A 22,695-nucleotide genomic window follows, 5' to 3' on the forward strand; every position below is an offset into this window, starting at 1 on the left:
TGAGACTTAAAGAATTGATACCACAATCGATACCAACAATCCTAAGCATCTTTTGTTGTGCTTATTGTGACTCCAGCCAGTGGGGAATACTCACTAAATTCCCATTGACTTCAGCTTTGCAGTTTCCAGACTTTGTCAAATGCTGCCACCTCTCATGTATCTCTCACCTTTTGAATTTCTCTTTTGCCTTTTGGACCAATGCTGACGTCATCAAGGATAGACTGATCACATTATAATTAGCCAGGTTGGATTTGTCTTGCTTTTTGAGGTGCAAGACGTACCTGAACATTTTTTCAAGGCAGTTAGCCTGATCTTCATGGCAGTATTTAAAATTTTTTTTTCTCTGTTAAATTATGGGACTTCATATCTGTTTCCTTGAAATAGAGGCATAAAGTAACAGGGGTAAGAAAAAAGAACTGTGAATACTAGGACTCTGAAACAAAAGCAGAAATTGCTGGAGAAACTCAGCAGGTCTAGCAGCATCTCTGGACAGAAAGCAGAGTCAATGTTTTAGGTCCAGTGAGCCTTCATCTTAGTTTTTCCAGCAATTTCTGTTCTTGATGTCTAAAATAACAATGTGACTGTCTATTTATCATACTGATTTGTAACATGTATATGATTCCAAATACAGTACAAGTATTATAATTTTCCTGCAAATCCAGAGTTCAAATGCACGTCTGAAGTCTGTACTATTTCCGAAAGAATAATGAGGGGCATGGATAGGGTAAATAGACAAGGTCTTTTCCCTGGGGTGGGGGGAGTCCAGATCTAGAGGGTATAGGTTTAAGGTGAGAGAGGAACAATTTAAGAGATCTCAGGGGCAACCTTTTCACGCAGATGGTGGTGTGTGTATGGAATGAGCTGCCAGAGGAAGTGGTGGAGGCTGGTACAAATACATCATTTAAAAAGTGTGTGGATGGGTATGTGAATAGGAAGGGTTTAGAGGGATATGGCCCAAGTGCTGGTAAATGGAACTAGATTAGGTTAGGATATCTGGTCGGCATGGACGAATTGGACTAAAGGGTTTGTTTCTGTGCTGTACATCTCTATGACTCTAAATACCTAAAACAAATGTAACAACTATGAATTAGTGTTCATTTTCTTTATAGATGCCTCCCATGCATTTGCAAGCAACATAATCTAGAAAACAACAAAAATGAATCACTGCTTGCTTAACACGAAATTCATCACTGTTTGAGTCTTGTGATATGTGGGTAGAAAAGAAGATGGAAGCATTGTAGGTCAGGTAGTGTACTTACTAAGTTATTGCAATGCTGCACTTAAATGATGTGTTTACCTCCTGCTTACTATTTGTGTGTGCTGAAATTGAGTTTTTATGGCAAAGCAGAAGGAGCTTTAGCTGCCCTCTCGCACGTATTGTGCTTCATCTGGACGGTGGCTAGAACATGATTGCCTGCTGCAACCTTGTTACATTTTAAGTAATCTGGGTAAGAGTATCCTGGGTCCAGTTGTGTATCTGCAAAAATGATTATGGCCAGGTTCAGATAACTTGGACCAAATGGCCTCCTTGGTGCTATAAATAGAACATAGAACAATACAGTGCTGAACAGGCCCTTCAGCCTTCGTTGTGCCAACCTGTGAATTAATGTAAGCCCATCCCCCTACACCAGAGGTGGGGAACCTGCGGCCTTCTTGACCATTGTGTATGGTCTTGAATGAATCCAAATTTTGTTATAGACTTATTAATTGGAGAATACAATGAAAGGTTCTTTGACTTTGAGAATCATGACATCAACTTAAATTAGCATTTAAATCTCACCTAGTTGATGTCTCCAAGGTGCCTAAAGAGCTACAGATGGAATTGATTGAGCTCTCAGAAGATGACATTTTAAAGTCCTTATTTGACGCTAAGAAAGATCTGATTGAAATATGGAAAAATGCAATAGAATACCCATGCCTTCAGCAACATGCACAAAAAGTGCTTTCTTGCTTTTCAACCACTTATTGCTGCAAATCTACATTCTCTCCTACTTAACCAAAATCAAGATGCCCTTAAGGTCACAAATGATGGATACCCATCTAGAGGATCAGCTAAAACTGCAGATCTCCATCCAGCAACCAAATAGTCAAATGCTTTCCTACAAAAAGCATTCACAACAAATTCATTAAAAGGTTAGTTAACTTTAGAATTAACTTGTTTTTTTTTCATTTTTTTATAGTTAGTACATAGTAGTTAGATTTTTACAAAATAACGTGAACTTTGAAGAATATATAATTGAAGTTTCTTGGATGCGGCCTTATTAGATTGCAATTAACATAATGCGGCCTTTCAACATGAAAAGGTTCCCCACCTCTGCCCTACACTATCCCATCACCATTCATATACTTATCCAAGGACTGCTTAACTGCCCCTAATGTGGCTGGGTTAACTACATTGAAAGGCAGGGCATTCCATGTCCTTACCACTCTGAGTGAAGAACCTGTCTCTGACATCTGTCTTCAATCTATTACCCCTCAGTTTGCAGCAATGCCCCCTCGTACAAGCTGACATCGTCATCCTAGGAAAACGATCCTCACTGTCCATCCTATCTAATCCTCTGATCATCTAATATGTCTCTATTGAATCCCCTCTTAGCCGCCTTCTCTCCAGTGCGAACAGACTTCAAGTCCTCGGCCTTTCCCCATAAGACCTTCCTGCCAGACGAGGTAACATCCTGGTAAATCTTCTCTGCACCTTTCCCAATGCTTCCACATCCTTTCTGTAATGGGGCAACCAGAACTGTACACAGTCTTCCAAGTGAGGCCACACTGGTGTTTTGTACAGTTGCAGCATGACATCACTACTCAGGAACTCAATCTCTCTGCCGATAAAACCTAACACACCGTATGCCTTCTTAACAGCACTATCAACCTGATGGCAACTTTCAGGGATCTATGTACATGGACACCAAGATCCCTCTGCACATCCACACTGCCAAGAATCTTTCCGTTGACCCAGTATTCTATTTTCCTGTTATTCTTCCCAAAGTGAATCACCTCCTGTTTAGCTGCATTGAATTCTCATTTTCCACCTCTCAGCCCATTTCTGCAGTTTATCCAAACTGCTTGCAACATTCTTCCATGCCATCCACCACTCCACCGACTTTCATGTCATCTGCAAACTTATTAACCCATCCACCAATGCCTGTATCCAAGTCATTTATAAAAGTGACAAACAGCATTGGTCCTAAAACAGATCCTTGTGGCACACCACTAGTAACCAGACTCCAGGCTGAATACTTTTCATCAACCACCACTTGTTGCCTTACAAAAAGCCAGTTTCTAATCCAAACAGCTAAAACGCCCTCAATCCCATGCCTGCACGTTTTCTCCAATAGCTTACCATGTGAAACCTTATCAAAGGCTTTACTGAAGTCCTTGTACACCACATCAACTGCCCTGCCCTCATCCACATGCTTAGTCACCTCAAAAAAAAACTCCGATTTTGTTTGGATGTTTCAATGTTAGAAAGTACCATTAACTAGATGCATATCAATTTTGTTTTCGAGACAAAAGTAGAGGAAGTGTATTTGTTTGTTGCACCATTGTTTTCACTTTGAAAATTGAGAGTTGGGTGTCATTTTCATAAGTCACTTTATTTCTAAAACCCCATTGTCCAAAAATCTGTTCCTACTTGTTCTGTTGGTTTACCAATTCAACCTTCCATATCATTACAGTTCCCATTTGTCAGTATTGAACTTTATTTGCTATTTCACTGCACTGTTGCCTGACAATCATCTTTCTGCCAAACCTTAACTAGATTTTGCATCTTTATAGTATGCTACTTTTGGTGTTATCTGCAGATTCGTTAGCCATCCAATTAGGTTTGACATCCATGTCACTGTACTAATAAGGATACTTTGTGCAACAGGCCTGGTTTGATACTATAGCTCTGTCTGTTGCAGTTTTTTGTCCAATATTTCTGGAATCACAACAATCAGTACTAGATGTTAAGAAGATAGCATAAAAACAAAGGTAAGGTTGTTCAGCTGAATATACTGAATATTTATGACCAAGGAAGCAAATTAATAATGTGCTTTGAAATAAATAAAGATGATAGCCATTACAGATATGTGGCTGGAAGATGATAAAGATTGAGCTCTGAATATTGAGTGTTTTATGATATTGAAGTGGCATAGGAAGCTAGCTAAATGTGAAGAGGTTTATTGTTGAGCAGGTGTGGCGTTTGAGCAACAATTAAAGATGGGGGAAGAAGTCACAAGTGGGAGTGGTTGAGAGGTCCCTTAACAGTAAGCACAAGTAGGAAAGTATATAAAAAATATTGTGTAGTTTTGATAAAAGGACAGTAATAACCATGGGTGGCTTTAATCTACATATAAAATTAAAACAAAAACATCAAATTGCCAGTTGCTGTTTGATAATCAGGAATTGTCAAGTGGAGTCCTACATGGGTCTCTGCTTCTTACAATTTACATCATAGTTGATAACTTCACAGATAACACAAGGTCAGAGTATAATATGGGGAAATATGAAATTTTTCAGGAAGAATGAAAAAGCATAGTATTACTTAAATAGCACATGAGTTCAGAATTCTGAGTTGCAGAGAGATAAGATTTGTGTAGAAGTACACCATTTAGCCAATTGAGTGTACTTTGTCACGGAATGAGATTATAGTTGATCTGAATCCTCATTTCCACTTCCCTGTCTTTTCCCCAGAACCCTTGATTCTCTTAGTAATTGATTAAATATCTTGTCTGTCTCAGCTGTCTATATAGTTAATGAGCAGGTTCAGCAGCCCTCTGTGATAAAGATTAACAGATTCACTACCATCTGAGAGAAAGTATTTCTCCTTATCTCTGTCCTAACTGCGACCCTTTACTCTTAAGATTATGCCCTCTGGTCCAAGATACTCCCACAAGGGGAAATTACATGTCCTCATGTAGCCTATTTCAAAAAAGTTACCTCTCATTCTTCAAAATTCCAATGAGTGTAGGCCTCCTCAATCTCTCCTCCTTAGACAATCCTTCCATACCTATGGTCATCTTCACGAATCTTCTCTGTATTGCATCCATTGCCAATATATCTTCCCTTACATAAAGGTATCAGAACTGGTCACAGTATTCTAGCTGATGTCAAACAATTAGTTTGTATAGTTTTAGTAAGACATGGCAGTTTTATTTTACTCCATTCCCTTTGAAAAAAAAGCTCACATTCTATTTGCCATCCCTATTACTTGCTGAATTTGTATGCTAGCATTTGGTGATTTATGCATAAATCCATGCTCCCTCCAACACTATAGGTTCTTAATTTATGAAACCTTTATCAAATGCCTTTTGGAAATTTAAATATGTTACATCCATTGCTTCTCCTTTATCCAAATGCTTTGTTACCACCTTTAAAGAATGGTACTAAATTTGTCAGGCACAATTTCCCCTTTAAGGATCCATACCAACACTGCTTGATTCATTTATATATTTTGAAATACTGTAGTGTTTCACCCTTCATAATCACTAGCATTTTCCTAAAAGCAGATGTTAAGCTGGTAAGATAACTGCTTCATTGTTACCTGTTTTATGTCTCCTTACCATTTGGCCTCAACCTACTAACTAATAAGATCATGGCTGATCCAATTGTGGCCTGAATACTCAATCCTGGCTGCATTCTGGAGCCTTAAACTCACTTGTTCGTCAAGATTCTATTTACCCCTGCTTTAAAAATATTCACTGGCTTTGTCTTCGCTTCCTTTTAATAAAGTGTTCCATGGACAGCAGCTCTCAAAAAATATCTCCTCTTTAATGGGGACCCCTTATATTTAAATGGACCTAGTTATTATTTCTCCTACTAATGGAAACATGCTTTTAACATTGACTTTGCTAAGTCACGCCTCACATGTTCCCACAACATCATCTCATTCATGTAAATTTCAATGAATACAGGGCCAACTTGTCCAACTTTTTCTCATAAAACAATTTGCTAAAATCAGAATCAGTAGAACTAACTTTTTTCTCAGTACTCGTGGTATAGTATCGCCAAAGCAAAATCTCTACTTTACCCCTTTCCCTTTTAAAATATATCCCATTTGTCTTTTTAATCATTCGCCGTAGCTGTATGCTGTGTGTGACTGTCAGATATTGCTTGACTGTTTTGTATGACACTTCTCCCAATTTTGACGCATGGTTGCAGAGTCAAATGTGAAGAATGTGCCTATGTAATAATTCCCAATATGGCATCATCCTGTGTTTAAATCTCTCCACGTTTCTAACATTTCATGCATCTTTTCGTGATCCAAGCTAGTGCTGCATAAATGCACTTCCCTACAACTAAGTTAGATGTCATGTGATCCACTGGGAAATTATTAGTCTTCATTCAGTCCTTTTTAAATCCATAATGTTCCTCACTGATTTTGAAAGTGCTTCAACTGAAATTCACGGAGCTGTGCAAACTGAATGGGGAGAGCTTCTGTATTTTGACGCTACTAAAATTCTGTAGCTCCCTGAGGCCCTCTAAGGGTAGAAAATGTTGGAGCATTACAATCGTGACTGGATCGTAGTACACATAGGTATTGAAGGAAAGGGTGTTTTTTAGCACACATGATTTGTTAGAATGGTTTTGGAGCATATCTGGCCATCACTGCTGCAACATGCTTCCATCTATTAGTGAAGAGAGAATGCAGCTCAAAATGTTTGATCCCAGGCTGCTTCTGGCTAACTTTTAAAAAAAAATATTCAGCACAGCAAATTTGACCTTTGGATTTTATTGTGAAGTAGTTGAAAACTTTTTGGTGTAGGCTATGTAGTATCTTAATGAAAAGAAAATTGAGGTTAGCTTTGTGTAAATGAAGAGAAGATCAAAGGAATAATGGCTGTGAATGTCCTTTGACCACGTAGCTAGTTGTGTTGTGCTTTTGGTAGAGATTTAGAGTAACTTTGTCCACCATCCTATTAATGTTTATTAAAAAAATGCTATTCTGCAAAAGACCAAAAGAAGACATTGTTATGTTGAGCATTAATTTCTAATGTTTGATATGTTCTCCAGCTTATTTTGATTACAAAGAGGACCCTGCATTTCCAAAGCCGCCTTCCTACAGTGTGGCAACCACGCTCCCTTCTTATGATGAAGCTGAACGAACGAAAGTTGAAGCAACTTTGCCCCTAGTCTCTGGAAGGGTGAGAATCTAACCTACGCTTATATACACAAGATATACTGCAGCTAGATCACTGTATACAAGATATGTATAGGACTAATTAACGATTTTTGAGAATATTAATTTTCATAGCCTTCTGTCGAGGATAAAATATTTCCCAACCTCACTTACTTTGTGTACTAGCTTTACCATTTCTTTGTTAAAATGATTCATCCTTTGAGAAGGAGTTCCCTGCAATTTCATTAATATGATAACTCAGATGGTGTCAGGATATCAATGAAATTTATATAATTTTTGCTATTTCAAACATCCTCCGAGAAATTACTCAAATGATTTTCTGTTAATCTATGTTCCCTAATGTCCCAGTTGCATACAATTCTAATAGCAATAGGCATTTATTCTTAGTTTTCAAAGTTTGTGCCCACTAAGCCACTGCATTCAAACCCATATGTTCAGTTCAGTCAGTTATTTATTCCACTCTTTGTATAAAATGCTGGAGAAGTTTGATTTTCTGAGAAAACACCAGCAATTCTTAGTTGTAGATTCTGTCGCTATGAAACCCCAATCAGTAACCCACCTCTAGATTTGCTATTTAAAAGCTGCATTTCCGAAGGATTTGGTTACTTTTCTGCACAGTTGCTAGAATTGTGATTTTTGAGGTGGTGAATACAACTTTAGTGAGTTGAATTCCACCTGTGCTAAAAATGTGGCTCAATGTGATTCAAAATACTTATAATTTTAGTGCTGTAGCTGATATTTTTTCACTTTAAAACAAACATTTTTAAATGTACACAAACAGCATTGTTTGTGATAATGCAGAAAGGTAGTCTGTTTTTCCCAATAAACCAAGAAATGAGTTTTGTGCTTCACTTTTCTATGCTCTAATCTAATTTTGTTTCGGATCCTCTCTTAGCATTATAAATACAAGAAACCTCTTGTGACAATGGAGGACCTACAAGATTGGTTAACTCTGTGGAGTGATGATTAATTTTAGTAACCATTTTATTTTGCTTTGTTTTATTCCACACATTTAAATGCGTGAATTAGGTCTGACCGTATTAAGTAAAATGCTGAATCACTAAAGTAGCAGCTGGCATTGTTACTGGATTATTGATCTGCTGCCAATTGATAAAATATTGACTTAACTTCCATCACTGACAGTTAAATCTCTTCCTGCTGGGATTTTTAAATTGTATTTCAATTTCTGAAGCATCATGCATTTATTTAAACCTCATCCAATTAAATTTTGTGGCAGTGACTGTTGTCTCATGATCACACAATTTTGTGATGCTGCTGTTCAGATAGAATTAATTAGCTAGGGTGGATATAATTCATCCAATCCAATAGCACAAATATTAGAAATATTACAACACATCTGTTACAAAGTTGAGCAGCAACATTCTAAAAGACTTGCAAGCAAAGGCAAGCACGATTAGTAGTTTCTTCAGATAACTATCCTTCTGAACACATTGTTATATCATGAAACACTGCATGTTTGATCACTGATAATGGAGTTGAGTATTGTGCTTCCCAAATGAGAGTATTGCTCATCTTATAGCATATCAGCATTTATGGCCCATGCCTAATTGCCCAAAATGCCATAAGTGCTGAGAGTCTGAAGTCACACATAGGCCAGGCCAAGTAAGAATGGCAGATTTGCTTCCCTGAAGGACATTAGTGATCCAGGTTTTTTCTGACACAACAATCCACAATGTTAGGCTAGTTGTTTTTAATCCAGTTTTTATTGACTTCAAATTTCACAATCTGCCATGGTGGTTTTTAAGCCATTAACCTGGGTTGCTAGTCTAGTGACATTACCACCATGCCACCAACTCCCCTGTCACATTTATATCTTTGTATTGCATCTCGCTATTAAATTAAACTAAATTTGGCTTTCCTTCACATTGGCAGTGGCCATATTGTCATTATATAGTGATACTGTCGGCTACTAACAGATTGAAGCTGATCTTTTTGAAATTCAAGCATCAGAAATTAACTAGAATGCATTGAAAGCAAAGCATGTTAATTCACAAATTCTTGAATGAGCGAATAACATTCATATCACTCCATCTCCAATAAGAGACAATTTTACTGCCACCCTTTGATGTTCACTGGTGTTAGCATTACTGAATTCCCAACTATCAACATCCTTGGGAGAATCTCAGCTAGACTCACCATATAAAAACAGTGGCTACAAGAGCCAGTCAGGCTAGAAATACTGCAGCAAGTAACTCACCTCTTAACTCCCCAGAGCCTGTCTGGCATCCATAATTCACAAGTTAGGAGTGTGATGGAATACTCTCCACTTGCCTGGACATCTGTAGCTCCAAGAGCACTCTAAGTTTGATATCATCTCGGAGAAAGCAGCCCACTTGATTGGCACCATGACATCCACAAACATGCAAACGTACTACCTCCACCACTGACATTCATGAGCAGCAGTGACTGCTATCTACAAAATGCTCTTCAAAAATTCGCCAAAGATCTTTTGACAGCATCTTACAAACCCACAACCACTTCCACCTAGAAGAACAAAGACAGCAGATACCGGGGACACGACTTGCAAGTTGCCCTCCAAGCCACTTACCATCTTGACTTCGAAATATATCACTGTTCCTTTAGTGTGGTCGGTCAAAGTCTTAGAATTCCTTCCCTAATGGTGGTGTGTATTTACCTAACAGCAAATGGACTAGCAGTTCAAGAAAGCAGCTCACCACCATCTTCTCAAGGGCAATTACCGATGGCAATAAATGCTGGCCAGCCAGTGCTGCCTATATTCCACAAGAAAATAAAAAATATCATGCCAAACTTGTTGGTATCAAGTGACTGACCCTCTCTTTTGTTAAACTCTTGACAATGAATTATGATGACCAGTTTATTTCTTGGTATTAATTTTAACTTTACTGTATATTTAAATGACCTTCAAGCATGAATTGTGCCAATGTGTAGTTTTGAAAATGTAAGTATTACATAGAACTGCAGCAAGAGCTATGTTTAGCTCATGGTGTATACAAGGGATCAAATTTGAGTTCTTCCTGGTCTGTGTTAGCCAGGGTCTTGTTTATTTGGTATGTTCATGAACATATGAGCAACTTATGAGATTTGTAGGGATTTATGGGGGGGGGGAGACGTGGGGTGATGTGGAAAGCGAGAGAGAGAACAAGCAGAAATGTTCTATCACTTTGTTCTCAGTCAGTGCAATTGTACATCCATAGTGCCAATCCAGAGATTCAGTACCAGGTCATTTTATACAGTTTGCAAAACAACCTATTGTTGACCTGAGCATGGGCTCATCCTTCCAAGTTTTATCAGCTCTAAAGGAAATTACTCTCAAATGGCCTAATGTGTACTAAAGGGATTCAACAGCTTAACATGTACTGCTACAGTCCATAGCAACCTTGAAAGCTGGAAACGTTTTTAGTTTCATATTTGGCTGATCTTTCAATTTTAAATGAATGTATTTGCTGTTTGTCAAATGAAGTATTGAAAGATTATGTTGTTAAACCAGGTCAGACCATAAGAAATGGGGACAAGAGGAGGCTGTTCAGTCCCTTGAGCCTGCTGCACCATTCAACAGGATCATGGCTGACCTAACATTCCTCATATCCACTTTTCTTCAGTTTCCCCATTCTTGATTCCCCTACTGATCAAGAATCTATACATCTCAGCCTTAAATGTACACAAGCCAACTGCATCTCTTTCTGGCATAGAATTCCAAAGACGCTTAATCCTCGGAGAAGAAATTCTTCCTCATCTCAATGTTAAATTGTCATTCCTTTATTATGAGATGATGCCCTGTAGTCCAGGATTTTCCCATGAGCAGAAGCATCCTCTCAGTATTTACCTTGTCAAGCCTATTAAGAATCTTTATATGTTTCAATGAGATCACATCTCATTCTTTTAAACTCCTAATTAGGAGAGTTCCAACCTATTTAGTTTTTGCTCATAACACAATCCCTCTGTACTAGGAATCATCCTGGTGAACCTTCTCTGATGAAACATTTCTTTCCTTAAATAAGGGGACCAAAACTGCTCACAGTATTTCAGATGTGTCCTTAACAGCACCTTGTGCAATTCAAAGTTTGGGAGAAGATTTGTAGCTCAGGTGCTCGTTGTTGTGGTTCTGTTCGCCGAGCTGGGAATTTGTGTTGCAAACATTTCGTCCCCTGTCTAGGTGACATCCTCAGTGCTTGGGAGCCTCCTGTGAAGCGCTTCTGTGATGTTTCGTCTGGCATTTAAAGTGACTTGTCTCTGCCACTTCCGGTTGACTGTTCCAGCTGTCCGCTGCAGTGGCCGGTATATTGGGTCCAGGTCGATGTGTTTGTTGATAGAATCTGTGGATGAGTGCCATGCCTCTAGGAATTCCCTGGTTGTTCTGTTTGGCTTGCCCTATTAATAGTAGTGTTGTCCCAGTTGAATTCATGTTGCTTGTCATCTGTGTGTGTGGCTACTAAGGATAGCTGGTCGTGTCGTTTCGTGGCTAGTTGGTGTTCATGGATGCGGACCATGAAAGAATATGCTGTGAAAGAATAAATTTTTTAAAAAGTCATGCCCTAGGTGGAAAGGACCAGATGGTGTTTGCCCAAAGGGGGAGAGAGAGAGAGAGAGAGAGAGAGAGAGAGATAAGAGTATTAAAAGATGGATATAGCAACTATTCAAGGTGGTACAAAACTAAGAAGCCAGTGCAGTGAACATGTTTCAGCAAACAAGTAGTCAATGCTGCAATCTTTCCAAGGACAGTGATTAAAGGAGGGAAATTTTGGAGCAGTGCAGCTGTGCTGCGAAAATGAGTGCAAGGTTGCGGAGGCAGGTGAAGGAGAGAAGATTTGAATGTGGAAATTGAATAGTAATCAGTGCTTTGAGTGCAGGAGGAGCAACTAACCACAAGCTTTGGATGATGTATTGACCATTAGGATAAGGGACATAAAGTAGGTGCAGATACTCCTGGAGAAAGTATGTTCAGCCATAAGTTGGTTCCAAATCAATAATATAAGGGAAATTCATATTAAAATTGTAAAGGGAGGAAAGGCTAGAGGTTGTAAAATAGGTTAAGGCTCCGGGTTACAAATAGCATTAGATTTCAATTTGATAATGTGATTTGTTTGCTAGCATTCTGTTCAAAATTTCAAGATGCTGAACGTGGTTATCCTGTTTACATGTTTTTAATCTTTCAGAAAGAAGACAAATCTAAAATGTATTTCTTTTATCCAAACAGGATGATGATTTTTCAGGAAGGGATGACTTTGATGATGCAGATCAGCTCAGGATAGGGAATGATGGCATATTCATGCTGACATTCTTCAGTAAGGATTATTTTTAAATTACATTTATTTTAAAATAAGCTTTTTAGAATTATGTCCTAATAATAAGGCAGACCTTTGAAACAAAAAATAAACTACAAATATAATGTGGAGTAAGTATGTTGCATATCAACAGAGATGAGCTTTTTAGTTTACCATTTCATGTTATTTATTGGTACCTGTATAATTTAGTGCTAAACTCTGAAACATGTTTTCTTTAAAAAGATGTGTGTTTAATTTGAGTTAGCAACTCCAGTAATTTTGCGTATTGATAATATGAAGGGAGATTAGATATGAGCATTAATAGACATTTGATCTTCTACATTAACAATTAAAGAATCCCTACAGTGTGAAAACATGCCACTCAGCCCAACAAGTCCACATTGATCCTTCAAAGTGTATCCCACCAAGAGCCATTCCCCTACCCTATTAATTTACATTTCCCATGACTAATGCATCTAAACTACACATCCCTGAACACTATAGGTAATTTAGCATGGCCAATTCACCTAACCTGCACATCTTTGGAAAGTGGGAAGAAACGGGAGCACCCGGAGGAAACCCATGCAGACATGGGAGAATATGAAAACTCCGCACACAGTTGCCTAAGGCTGGCGTTGAACTTGGGTCCCTGGCGCTGTGAGGCAGCATGCTGCCCTATTTCACCAATTTCCAATCACCAAACAATGTGATTTGTTTGTCTTCTCTTTCAGGAGATGTAGGCATTACTAGTCATGCCAGCAATTTGTGCTTGTCAGTATTTTGTCCTTGAATTGAATGGCTTTCTCGGCCATTTCAAAGAACAATTCGGAGTCTATCATATTGCTATGGGTCTGGAGTCACATGTAGACCAGACCAGATATGCTGGCAAACAGCAAACTGGTTTGAAGTCTGTCTACTTCAACGCCAGAATGATCCGAAATAAGGTGAGCTTGCAGCATGGATAGGTACCTGGGACTTCAATGTTGTAGTCATTTGGGAGACATGGATAGAGCAGGGTGAGGAATGGATGTTGCAAGTTCCAGGGTTTAGATGTTTCATTAAAAACAGACAAGGTGGTAAAAGAGGGGGAGGTGTGGCCTTGTTAGTTAAAGATAGTATAACGGTGGCTGAGAGAATTTTTGATGGGACTCGTCTACTGAGGTAGTGTGGGTTGAGGTTAGAAACTGGAGAGGAGAGGTTACACTGCTTGGAGTTTTTTTTTAATAGGCCTCCACAGAGTTCCAGGGAGGTGGAAGAGAGGATTAGCAAAATTATTCTGAGTAGGAGTGAAAGGAACAGGGTGGTCATTATGGGGGACTTTAACTTCCCCAACATTGACTGGAAATGTTATAGCTCTAGATGGATCAGTTTTTGTCCAATGTGTACAGGAGGGTTTCCTGACACAGTATGTCGAAGGGCCGACAAGAGGGGAGGCCATTCTGGATCTGGTGCTTGGTAATGAACCAGGCCAGGTGTTTGATTTAGTTATAGGTGAGCACTTTGGAGAGAGTGACCAGCATGCAATTTAGTTTAGCAATGGAGAGGGATAGGTACATGCCACAGGTCAAGAGTTATCAATGGGGCAAGGGCAATTATAATGCGATTAAGCAAGAATTAGGATGCATAGAATGGGGTAGCAAAATGCAAGGGATACAGACAATCGAAATGTGGAGCTGGTTTAAGTAACAGGTATTGCGTGTCCTTGATAGGTATGTCCCTGTCAAGTAGGGAGGAAGTGATAAGGTAAGGGATTTGTGGTTTACTACAGAAATTGCATCTCTTGTTAAGAAGAAGGAGACTTGTGTGAGGCAATGGAGAGTTACAGATCAGCTTGGAAGGATTTAAAGAGAGAGTTAAGAAGAGCAAAGAGAGGACACGAGCAGTCTTTAGCAAATGGAATAAAGGAGAACCCTAAAGCTTTCTATAGATACGTGAGGAATAAAAGGATGATTAGGGTAGGAATAGGGCCAGTCTAAGACAGAAGTGGGAAGTTGAGGGTGGATCCTGTAGAGATCGGAGAGGTGCTAAATGAACATTTATCATTGGTGTTCACTCAGGAAAAGGAGAATATTGTAGAGGAGAAGAATGAGGTACGAGATATTAGACTAGAAAGGATTGAGGTTAGTTACGAACAGGTGTTATCAATTTTAGAAGGAGTGAAAGTAGACAAGTCCCCTAGGCCGGATGGGATTTATCCGAGGATTTTCTGGGAAGCTAGGTAGAAGATAGCAGAGCCTTTGGCTTTGATATTTGAGTCATCATTGTGTACAGGTTTAGTACCAGAGGACTGGAGGATTGCAAATGTTGTGCCCTTGTTCAAGAAGGGCAGCAGAAGGGACCCAGGTAATTATAGACCATTGAACCTTCCTTCTGTTGTCGGAAAAGTTTTGGAAAGGATTAGAAGAGATAAGATTTATAATCATCTAGCAAGCTACAATTTGATTTTGGATAGTCAACATGATTTCATCAAAGGCAGGTCGTGTCTCACAAACCTCATTTGAGTTTTTTGAGAAGGTGATCATGCATGTAGATGAGGGTAGGGCAGTTGACGTGGTATACATGGACTTTGGTAAAGCCTTTGATAAGGTTCCACATGGTAAGCGGATGAAGAAAATGCAGAGGCATGAAATTGAGGGTGATTTAACAGTTTGGATTAAAAACTGGCTTTCTGGAAGAAAGCAGTGAGTGGTGGTTGATGGAAAATATTCAGTCTGGAGTCCAGTTACTAGTGGTGTGCCACAAGGATCTGTTTTGGGACCACTGCTGTTTGTCATTTTTATAAATGACTTAGATGCAGGCATAGGTGGATGGATTAGTAAATTTGCAGATGACACTAAAGTCAGTGGAGTAGTGGACAGTTTGGAAGAATGTTACAGGTTGCAGGGGGACTTGGATAAACTGCAGAATTGGGCTGAGGGGCGGCAAATGGAGTTCAATGCAGCTAAATGTGAGGTGATGCACTTTGGAAAGAATAACAGGAAGGCAGAGTACTGAGCTTAAAAATGTGTTGCTGGAAAAGCGCAGCAGGTCAGGCAGCACCGAAGGAGAATCAACGTTTTGGGCATAAGCCCTTCTTCAGGAAACGTCGATTCTCCTTCGACGCTGCCTGACCTTCTGCGCTTTTCCAGCAACACATTTTTAAGCTCTGATCCCCAGCATCTGCAGTCCTCACTTTCTCCTAGGCAGAGTACTGGGTCAATGGAAAGATTCTTGGTAGTGTGAATGTGCAGAGGGATCTTGAAGTCCATGTTCATAGATCCCTGAAAGTTGCCACCCAGGTGGATAGTGCTGTTAAGAAGGCATATGGTGTGTTAGGTTTCATTGGTAGAGAGATTGAGCTCTGGAACCGCAATATCATGCTGCAACTATACAAAATGCTGGTGCGGCCACACTTGGAATATTGTATACAGTTCTGGTCGCCCCATTACAGGAAGGATGTGGAAGCATTGGAAAAGGTGCAGAGGAGATTTATCAGGATGTTGCCTGGTCTGGGGGGAAGGTCTTATGAGGAATGGCTGAGAGACTTGGGTCTCTTCTCATTGGAAAGAAGTTGGCTAAGGGGGGATTTGATAGGGACACACGAGATGATCAGAGGATTAGATAGGGTAGACCGTGAAAGACATTTTCCTAGAATGATGACGTCAGCTTGTATGAGAGGGCATAACTACAAATTGTGGGGTGATAGATTTAAGACAGATGTCAGAGGCCGGTTCTTTATGCAGAGAATGGTATGGCCGTGGAATGCCCTGCCTGCTAATGTAGTCAACTCAGCCACATTAGGGAGATTTAAACAATCCTTAGATAAACACATGGATGATTTTGGGATTGTGTAGGGGGACGAGCTGAGAATAGTTCACAGGTCGGCACAACATCGAGGACCGAAGGGCCAGTTCTGCGCTGTATTCTATGTCTATGTCTAAGGATGATGGACTTCCTTTCCTAAAGAACATCCCCAGCGCATTAACCTCTGGTTGCTATCTCAGTCACATTGGCACTGTATCACCATCTCCCCTTAGATCTTTAGAACTTCCTTATCTGAAATGGAGTTGGACCTTTTTCCACAATTTGAATGTGCACACATTACTGTGAGTAGCTTTACCATTTCGAGGCCTGAAAATCCTGTATCTAAAATGTATGAGCGGGCTGGAATTTGGATCGGGACTCCATTTTGTTTTGCCCAGCATGAAATCTCTACTTACTTCTGCTGCCACAGTGACATGCTCACCTCTGGAGAAGTGGAAGTCGTAAAATTGCCCATAGGAAATCCTTCACCACTATTACTCTGAAGGTAAATGGGACCTATATGTGCATTCTCGGGTAGTAATTAGGACTCCGTGCAAGCAAAGTGTTGTCTACAGAATGGATGGGTTTTTTTTCAGTGCACTAGTATTGACACTGACTCACCCCTCCCATTAGAGTAGCAGATTCCAACTGTCATTCTGAAATTCCTGTACAGTCTACATATAATAACTGAAAATGTCACAGGCAGCCCTCCCCATATGTCATTGACACTGTTCCCTCGATTTCAGTCTGGAACCTGGTAAGTCTAAGGTCAACTGGTGGCTAGATCTGATGTCCTGCCTCACTCTTTGTTGAAGTGATTGTTTTAAAATTTCAACCCAAGGTATTTTTATAAAATCCGCATGCTCAAAAGTCTGGTTTATTTGGGAAGTTATTATTTGAGAAATCTGACAGTGTTAGAGGAGTCACAAGTATTAAGGAAAATCATGATTTTAATTAAACATTCTTTACCTGTGTTTCCTAGTGGCATTCCTGTTCAACTGGATTGGTTTCTTCTTATCATTTTGTTTGACCACTTCAGCTGCTGGTCGGTATGGGGCCATTTCTGGATTTGGCCTCTCTCTGATAAAATGGATCCTCATTGTCCGGGTGAGTGAAATACTTTTTACATCTCATTTTGACTCTCCCAAACAAAAAATCAAACTGCTTCCAAACCTGGAATAAGTTGAAATTGAGCTTTGTTAGTAACAGTTCTAAATTTCCTTTGGGTTTTGTGATCATTAAGTTTACTGATGCTATATGGTGAAAATTATGCTGCTGTGTAATGACAAAAGAATATGTTTTACCCAATCTTTTAGGCAATATTCTCACTCTTACACCATACTATTTTCCATTTAATAGTAATGTTTCAGCAGAGATGTAAGTGTAATTTGGATGATGTCATGTAATTAGATCTGTTATAGTGAGGTGTTCATGAAATGAAAGAAGCTGTTGCAGTCAAATGATGTGTTTTGTAAATTGTAATTCCAGTTTAGATTAGGTTAGATTAGATTAGATTCCTTAGTGTGGAAACAGGCCCTTTGGCCCAACAAGTCCACATTGACTCTCCCACCCAGACCCATTCCCTAACTAATGCACCTAACCATGGGCAATTTAGCATGGCCAATTCACCTGACCTGCATCTTTGGACTGCGGGAGGAAACCGGAGCACCCGGAAGAAACCCACGCAGACACGGGGAGAACGTGCAAATGTTCTAATAAGACAGTCGCCCAAGGCAGGAATTGAACCCGGGTCCCTGGCGCTGTAAGGCAGCAGTGCTAACCACTGAGCAACCGTGCCAACCCTATTTTGAGATATTCAAACATTTTTGAGACTTTGAAAGGTCCGAAGTCATTTTTATGACTTAAATTGACAGTAGAAAATCTCAACTTGCTGCTGTAAGTGTGATCTAATTCAAAGGTTGAATGAGTTCCTGCTCCTTCCCATAAGCAGACTTGAAATTTTACTCCTACATTTTTGTAGCAGCAGCAAGTGACTATGGGATTGAGATTTTGCACAATTTTTAATAGCTAGCGCACACTGTATTCACATTTGCTATGCGAATTACCAATGCATGCAGTATTACCAACAAGCAGAGTTACAATTCCATGTAAACCAGGTTAGATTTATGTATACAAATAGTTTTTAGTAACACAGAATTTGAGGATTGCAGGAAAAAGGCAAATTTTGTTGAAGTTATTTGCCTGCACTTAACTGGAAAAATTTGCAAGGAATACCAGTGTGAAGGAATAACAACATTATATTCATGCACATGAAAAGTTGTTTTCCCTTCATACTAGCATTTCTCATGGATTGTCCGAATGAACTAAAGAAAAGCTTTTAACAAAACGTCTTTTTTTTTTTGGCAAGACTTAGATTTATTTTCTGAAATCTAACGAGTAACCTTAGAAAATAATACAAACTCTGAAGCAATAACAGCCGCAAATGTACTGAACTATGTGGTGCTCCTGACAACATCAAGTACAAACAATTTCTTCACAAATATTCTCAACACTGATTTTGGATCTGTGCAACCATAGTTTATTGGCTTTCATGGTTTTCAAATTGTTCTGTTGCTTAGGCTAGAGTCTTGAATTTCCTTTTTGTCCTTGATTTAAATAGGAAAATCCATTTGTGTGGTCAGAAAAAAAAGACCTTCATTGCATCATTCAGGATCTCCAGACATCCCAAATATTTGACAGCCAATGAAATGCTTTCAAAACATAGTCACTTTGTAGTGAAGGAAACATTGCAGCAATAGAATTGAATATTAATATTGAATTTGTAATATTAGAATGTCGTAGGTAACTATAGAGAGATGAGATAAATAGGTGAAATTATTTCCTGTTTACTTTTTAAGTAATGCTTTCTAAGTACCATTTAAGTTACCTTTTTTATTGCTGATACAGAGATGGCACTGCAAGATTTAAAGCTATATATTAGTTTACATCTCTGGACTTTAATCAAAACAAAATTTTGTATTTCAGTTCTCTACTTATTTTCCTGGATACTTTGATGGTCAATACTGGCTCTGGTGGGTGTTCCTAGTCCTGGGTAAGTGACTTACTATCACGTTTAGAAACATGGCTATTTTTAATCATTCTTTTTAAACAGACATGCAGAACTTGAATAATCTAGTGAGGTATTAGCTGTTTTCAATTCCGCATTTCTTGTATACCAGACTAAGAATCTATGCAGTGCATTTGCAGTGCAGTTCCTAATGTGGCAAGGAAAATCTTGAGCATCTTGCGTATCTACTAAATAATAATAATTGCTGTTTTGTACAGCACATTTTCATACAATGAAGTAACTCAGTGCTTTGTAAGGTATCCAAGAAGGAAGAGGAAGCAGTTATTTTGGGGATGTGATAAAAAGGAATTGAGAAAGGAATCTGGGGACTTTTGAAAGAAGGTTAGCTAGCATATTTAGGAAATTAAGTTCATAATGAATGCAGTAGCTGAATGCTGTGCCATAGGGGACAGAATTAACATACAAACATACATAAGCATGAATTAGGGGTAGAAGTCATGTGGCTCCTCAAGCCTGCTCTGCCATTCACTAAGATTATGGTAGATTTAACTGTGGCCTTAACTTCACATTCCCAGTATATTCCTGTTATCCCTCAGTAACCTTTGACTCCCTTGTGAGTCAACTATCTAACTACCTCTGTCTTATAAGTGTTCAGTTAATCAGCTGCCACAATTTTCTGAGGAAAAAGAATTCCAAATACACAACTCTCAGAAAACATTTCTCCTCGTCTTCATCTTTTTTTAAAAAAAGTTCCTTATTTTTAAACTGTCATATATTTCTAGTCTCTCCCACAGGTGGAACTATCCTATTCGCATTCACCTTGTCAAGTCCTGTCAGAATCTTGTGTGACTCCATAAGATCACCTGTTATTCCTCTGAACGCAAATGAATGCATACTCAGCCTTTCCAGCATTTCCTCTTAAGTTAACCCTCTCACCCAAAATATCAGTTAAATGAACCTTCTGCTAACTGCCTGTAATGTATCTATTTCTTTTATTAAACAAGAAAGCCAAAATTGTACATAATACTCCAGCTGTGACCTTATCAATGCTCCACATCTTTGGAAAGTGGGAGGAAACCAGAGCACCCGAAGGAAACCCCAGACACAGACAGACAGATTGTGCAAACTCCACACAGGCAGTCACCCAAGGGTGGAATCGAACCTGGGTCCCTGGCACTGAGGCAGCAGTGCTAACTACTGAGCCACTCTGCTGCCCCAAAAGTCATGAATATGAATTGTAAAAGGTTGAGGCCTCCTGGTGATCTGTGATATTTCACTCATCACATCTTGCCAGCCTGAAAATGACCCATTTGTGCCTTCTGTGTTCCATGTTAGCTAACTCATTCTCCATCCCCAAATTATTACCCCCTATGCCATGAGTTCCTAGTTTGCATGGTAATCTTCAATATGGCACCTTGGCAAATGCTGTCTGGAAATTTTAAGTGTAGCACATCCACAGGTTCCCCTTTACTCACATTGCATCTTCCTTCCTCAAAAATTTGTAGTCGATTAATTAGACATTATTTTCCTTTCACAAAACAATGTCAACTGAGATTTTTTTGAGTCCTATTATGTTTACCTTTATAGATTTTAGTATTTTCTTTATTACAGACGTTAATCTAACTGCCCTGTCGTTTCCTATCTTCTGTTTCTCCCCTTTCTTGAATTAAGGAGCCACATTTGCTATTTTTAAATGTGAAGGGTCCTTTCTAGAGTCTAGAGAATTCTGAAAACTTTAAAACTGTTATTTCATCTATTATTCCATCAGCTGCTTCCATTAAGAACCTAGGGTGAAGTCCATCAAAACCTGGGACTTATCAGCTTTCAGTTCTGTTCATTTTCTGAGTACCCTTTCCTGGTAAATACAATTTTTGAAGTTCCTGCTATCTTTTACCTCCCGATTGACCACCATTTCTAGGAAGTGATTTGTGTCCTCTAAGTGAAGACAGATGTGAAATAGCTGTTAATTCATCTACCACTTCCATTTTCCAACCCCAAACATAGAGGATCAATGCAGACTTTCATTTTTTCCTATCCAAATATCTGTTGAAACTTGTAATATCTTGTTGCATTACTAGCTAGTTTTTTTTTATTGTACTCTGATTTCTCCCTCCTTATTAATCCTTGTCATTCTTTGCTGTTTTGTGTATTCTGTCCAAGCACTCATCTTTGTAGGTTTATATGCTTTTTCTTTCAATTTAGTACTGGTCTTTAACTTGTCCATTAGTCACAGATGGGGTGTTATTCCAATGAAGTTTGTACTTTTTCTCTGGAATATTTTTCTTATAGGTATTCTGAAATATATCCTTAAATATCTGCTACGGCATCTGCATGAACTATCCTGTAACCTAATATGCCAGTTCGCTTTACCCAGCTCTGACACTGACTCGAATTTGACCTTAATGAAGTTTTAAATACTGATTTTAGATCGATTCTTCATTCCTTCAAACTTAATTCAAGGTTCAAACATGTTATGATCACTCCTCCCCACTGCAAACCTTTGTTGAGATCACTAACTGGTCCTGTTTCATTGCACATTACCAGATCTAGCGTAGCCTGCTTACTGGTTGACTCCAGAACATCATCTTTTAAGAAGCTCTCCAAAAATGTGCCATGAACTCATCATTCCAGGCTACCTTTGCTAGTTTGGTTTGTTCAATCTTTTTGTAAATTAAAATCATATAATTATGACTGTACCTTTCTCATGAACCTCCATTATTTTTTCTCGTGTACTCTGAGCTGCAATGTGAGTAAGATTATGGGCCTGTGTACTGCTCCACAAGCAACTTCTCACCATTACTATTTCTCATCTGTACCCAAATTGATCCTACATCTTGATCTCCCAAGCTAAGGTAATCTCTTACTGTTATACCAATGTTATACGTTTATTGGCAGGGCAGTGCCTCTTCCTTTTCTGATCTGCTTCTCTTTCTTAATTGTCATGTAGCCTTGATAAAGGCTGTGATCTGAATATTCATCTTGCTAAATGAGAGGGAAGTATACATTTGACCAGGATGCATATAATATTGGGAGAAGTGCTTTGAAAATAAAGATTTTAAGGTATTTGCATGAGGAACAAGACCTGTTTGCTCACCATCGAAAATAGTTCAGGATAATATGTCAGTTCTAGGAAGCAGATTTTCATGCAATTACCTTGATGAGAGTACTGTGTAGCACTGGGGCAAACAAATTGCTCCTATAAAAGGAAGAAAACGAAGCTTCACAAAATCACATGGCAAGAGAAAGTTGAATTACTAGGTCAAAATCTTCAAATTCCCTTCCTATCAGCACTGTGGGTGTACCTACCCTGTATGGATTGCAGTAGTTTAAGAAGGCAGCCGATCTTCAACTTCTCAAAGGCAATGAGGAATGTGCAATAAACACCCACATCTCATGAAAAATTTAATAAAATGTTTCAAGCATAATCTGTTGAATACTTGGTTAAGTAGCTAGATTAATCGTAGGGAATTCTGCCATAGTCACACTAATATTGCAGA

The 22,695-nt window shown here is 39.0% G+C and overlaps 1 protein-coding gene across 1 annotated transcript in view; it reads left to right on the plus strand.

Moving 5' to 3' along the window:
* LOC140491944 (NEDD4 family-interacting protein 1-like) overlaps positions 1-22,695 on the plus strand; it is a 59,839-nt gene that overhangs the window by 30,228 nt on the left and 6,916 nt on the right. The window contains exons 3-6 of the mRNA XM_072590436.1: positions 6,997-7,127; positions 12,321-12,408; positions 17,153-17,277; positions 19,156-19,222. Of these exons, the coding sequence (XP_072446537.1) occupies positions 6,997-7,127; positions 12,321-12,408; positions 17,153-17,277; positions 19,156-19,222 (411 nt within the window). The remainder of the gene's footprint in view (positions 1-6,996; positions 7,128-12,320; positions 12,409-17,152; positions 17,278-19,155; positions 19,223-22,695) is intronic.

The sequence above is a fragment of the Chiloscyllium punctatum genome, chromosome 20, assembly GCF_047496795.1.
Source record: "Chiloscyllium punctatum isolate Juve2018m chromosome 20, sChiPun1.3, whole genome shotgun sequence".
NCBI classification, from domain to species: domain Eukaryota; kingdom Metazoa; phylum Chordata; class Chondrichthyes; order Orectolobiformes; family Hemiscylliidae; genus Chiloscyllium; species Chiloscyllium punctatum.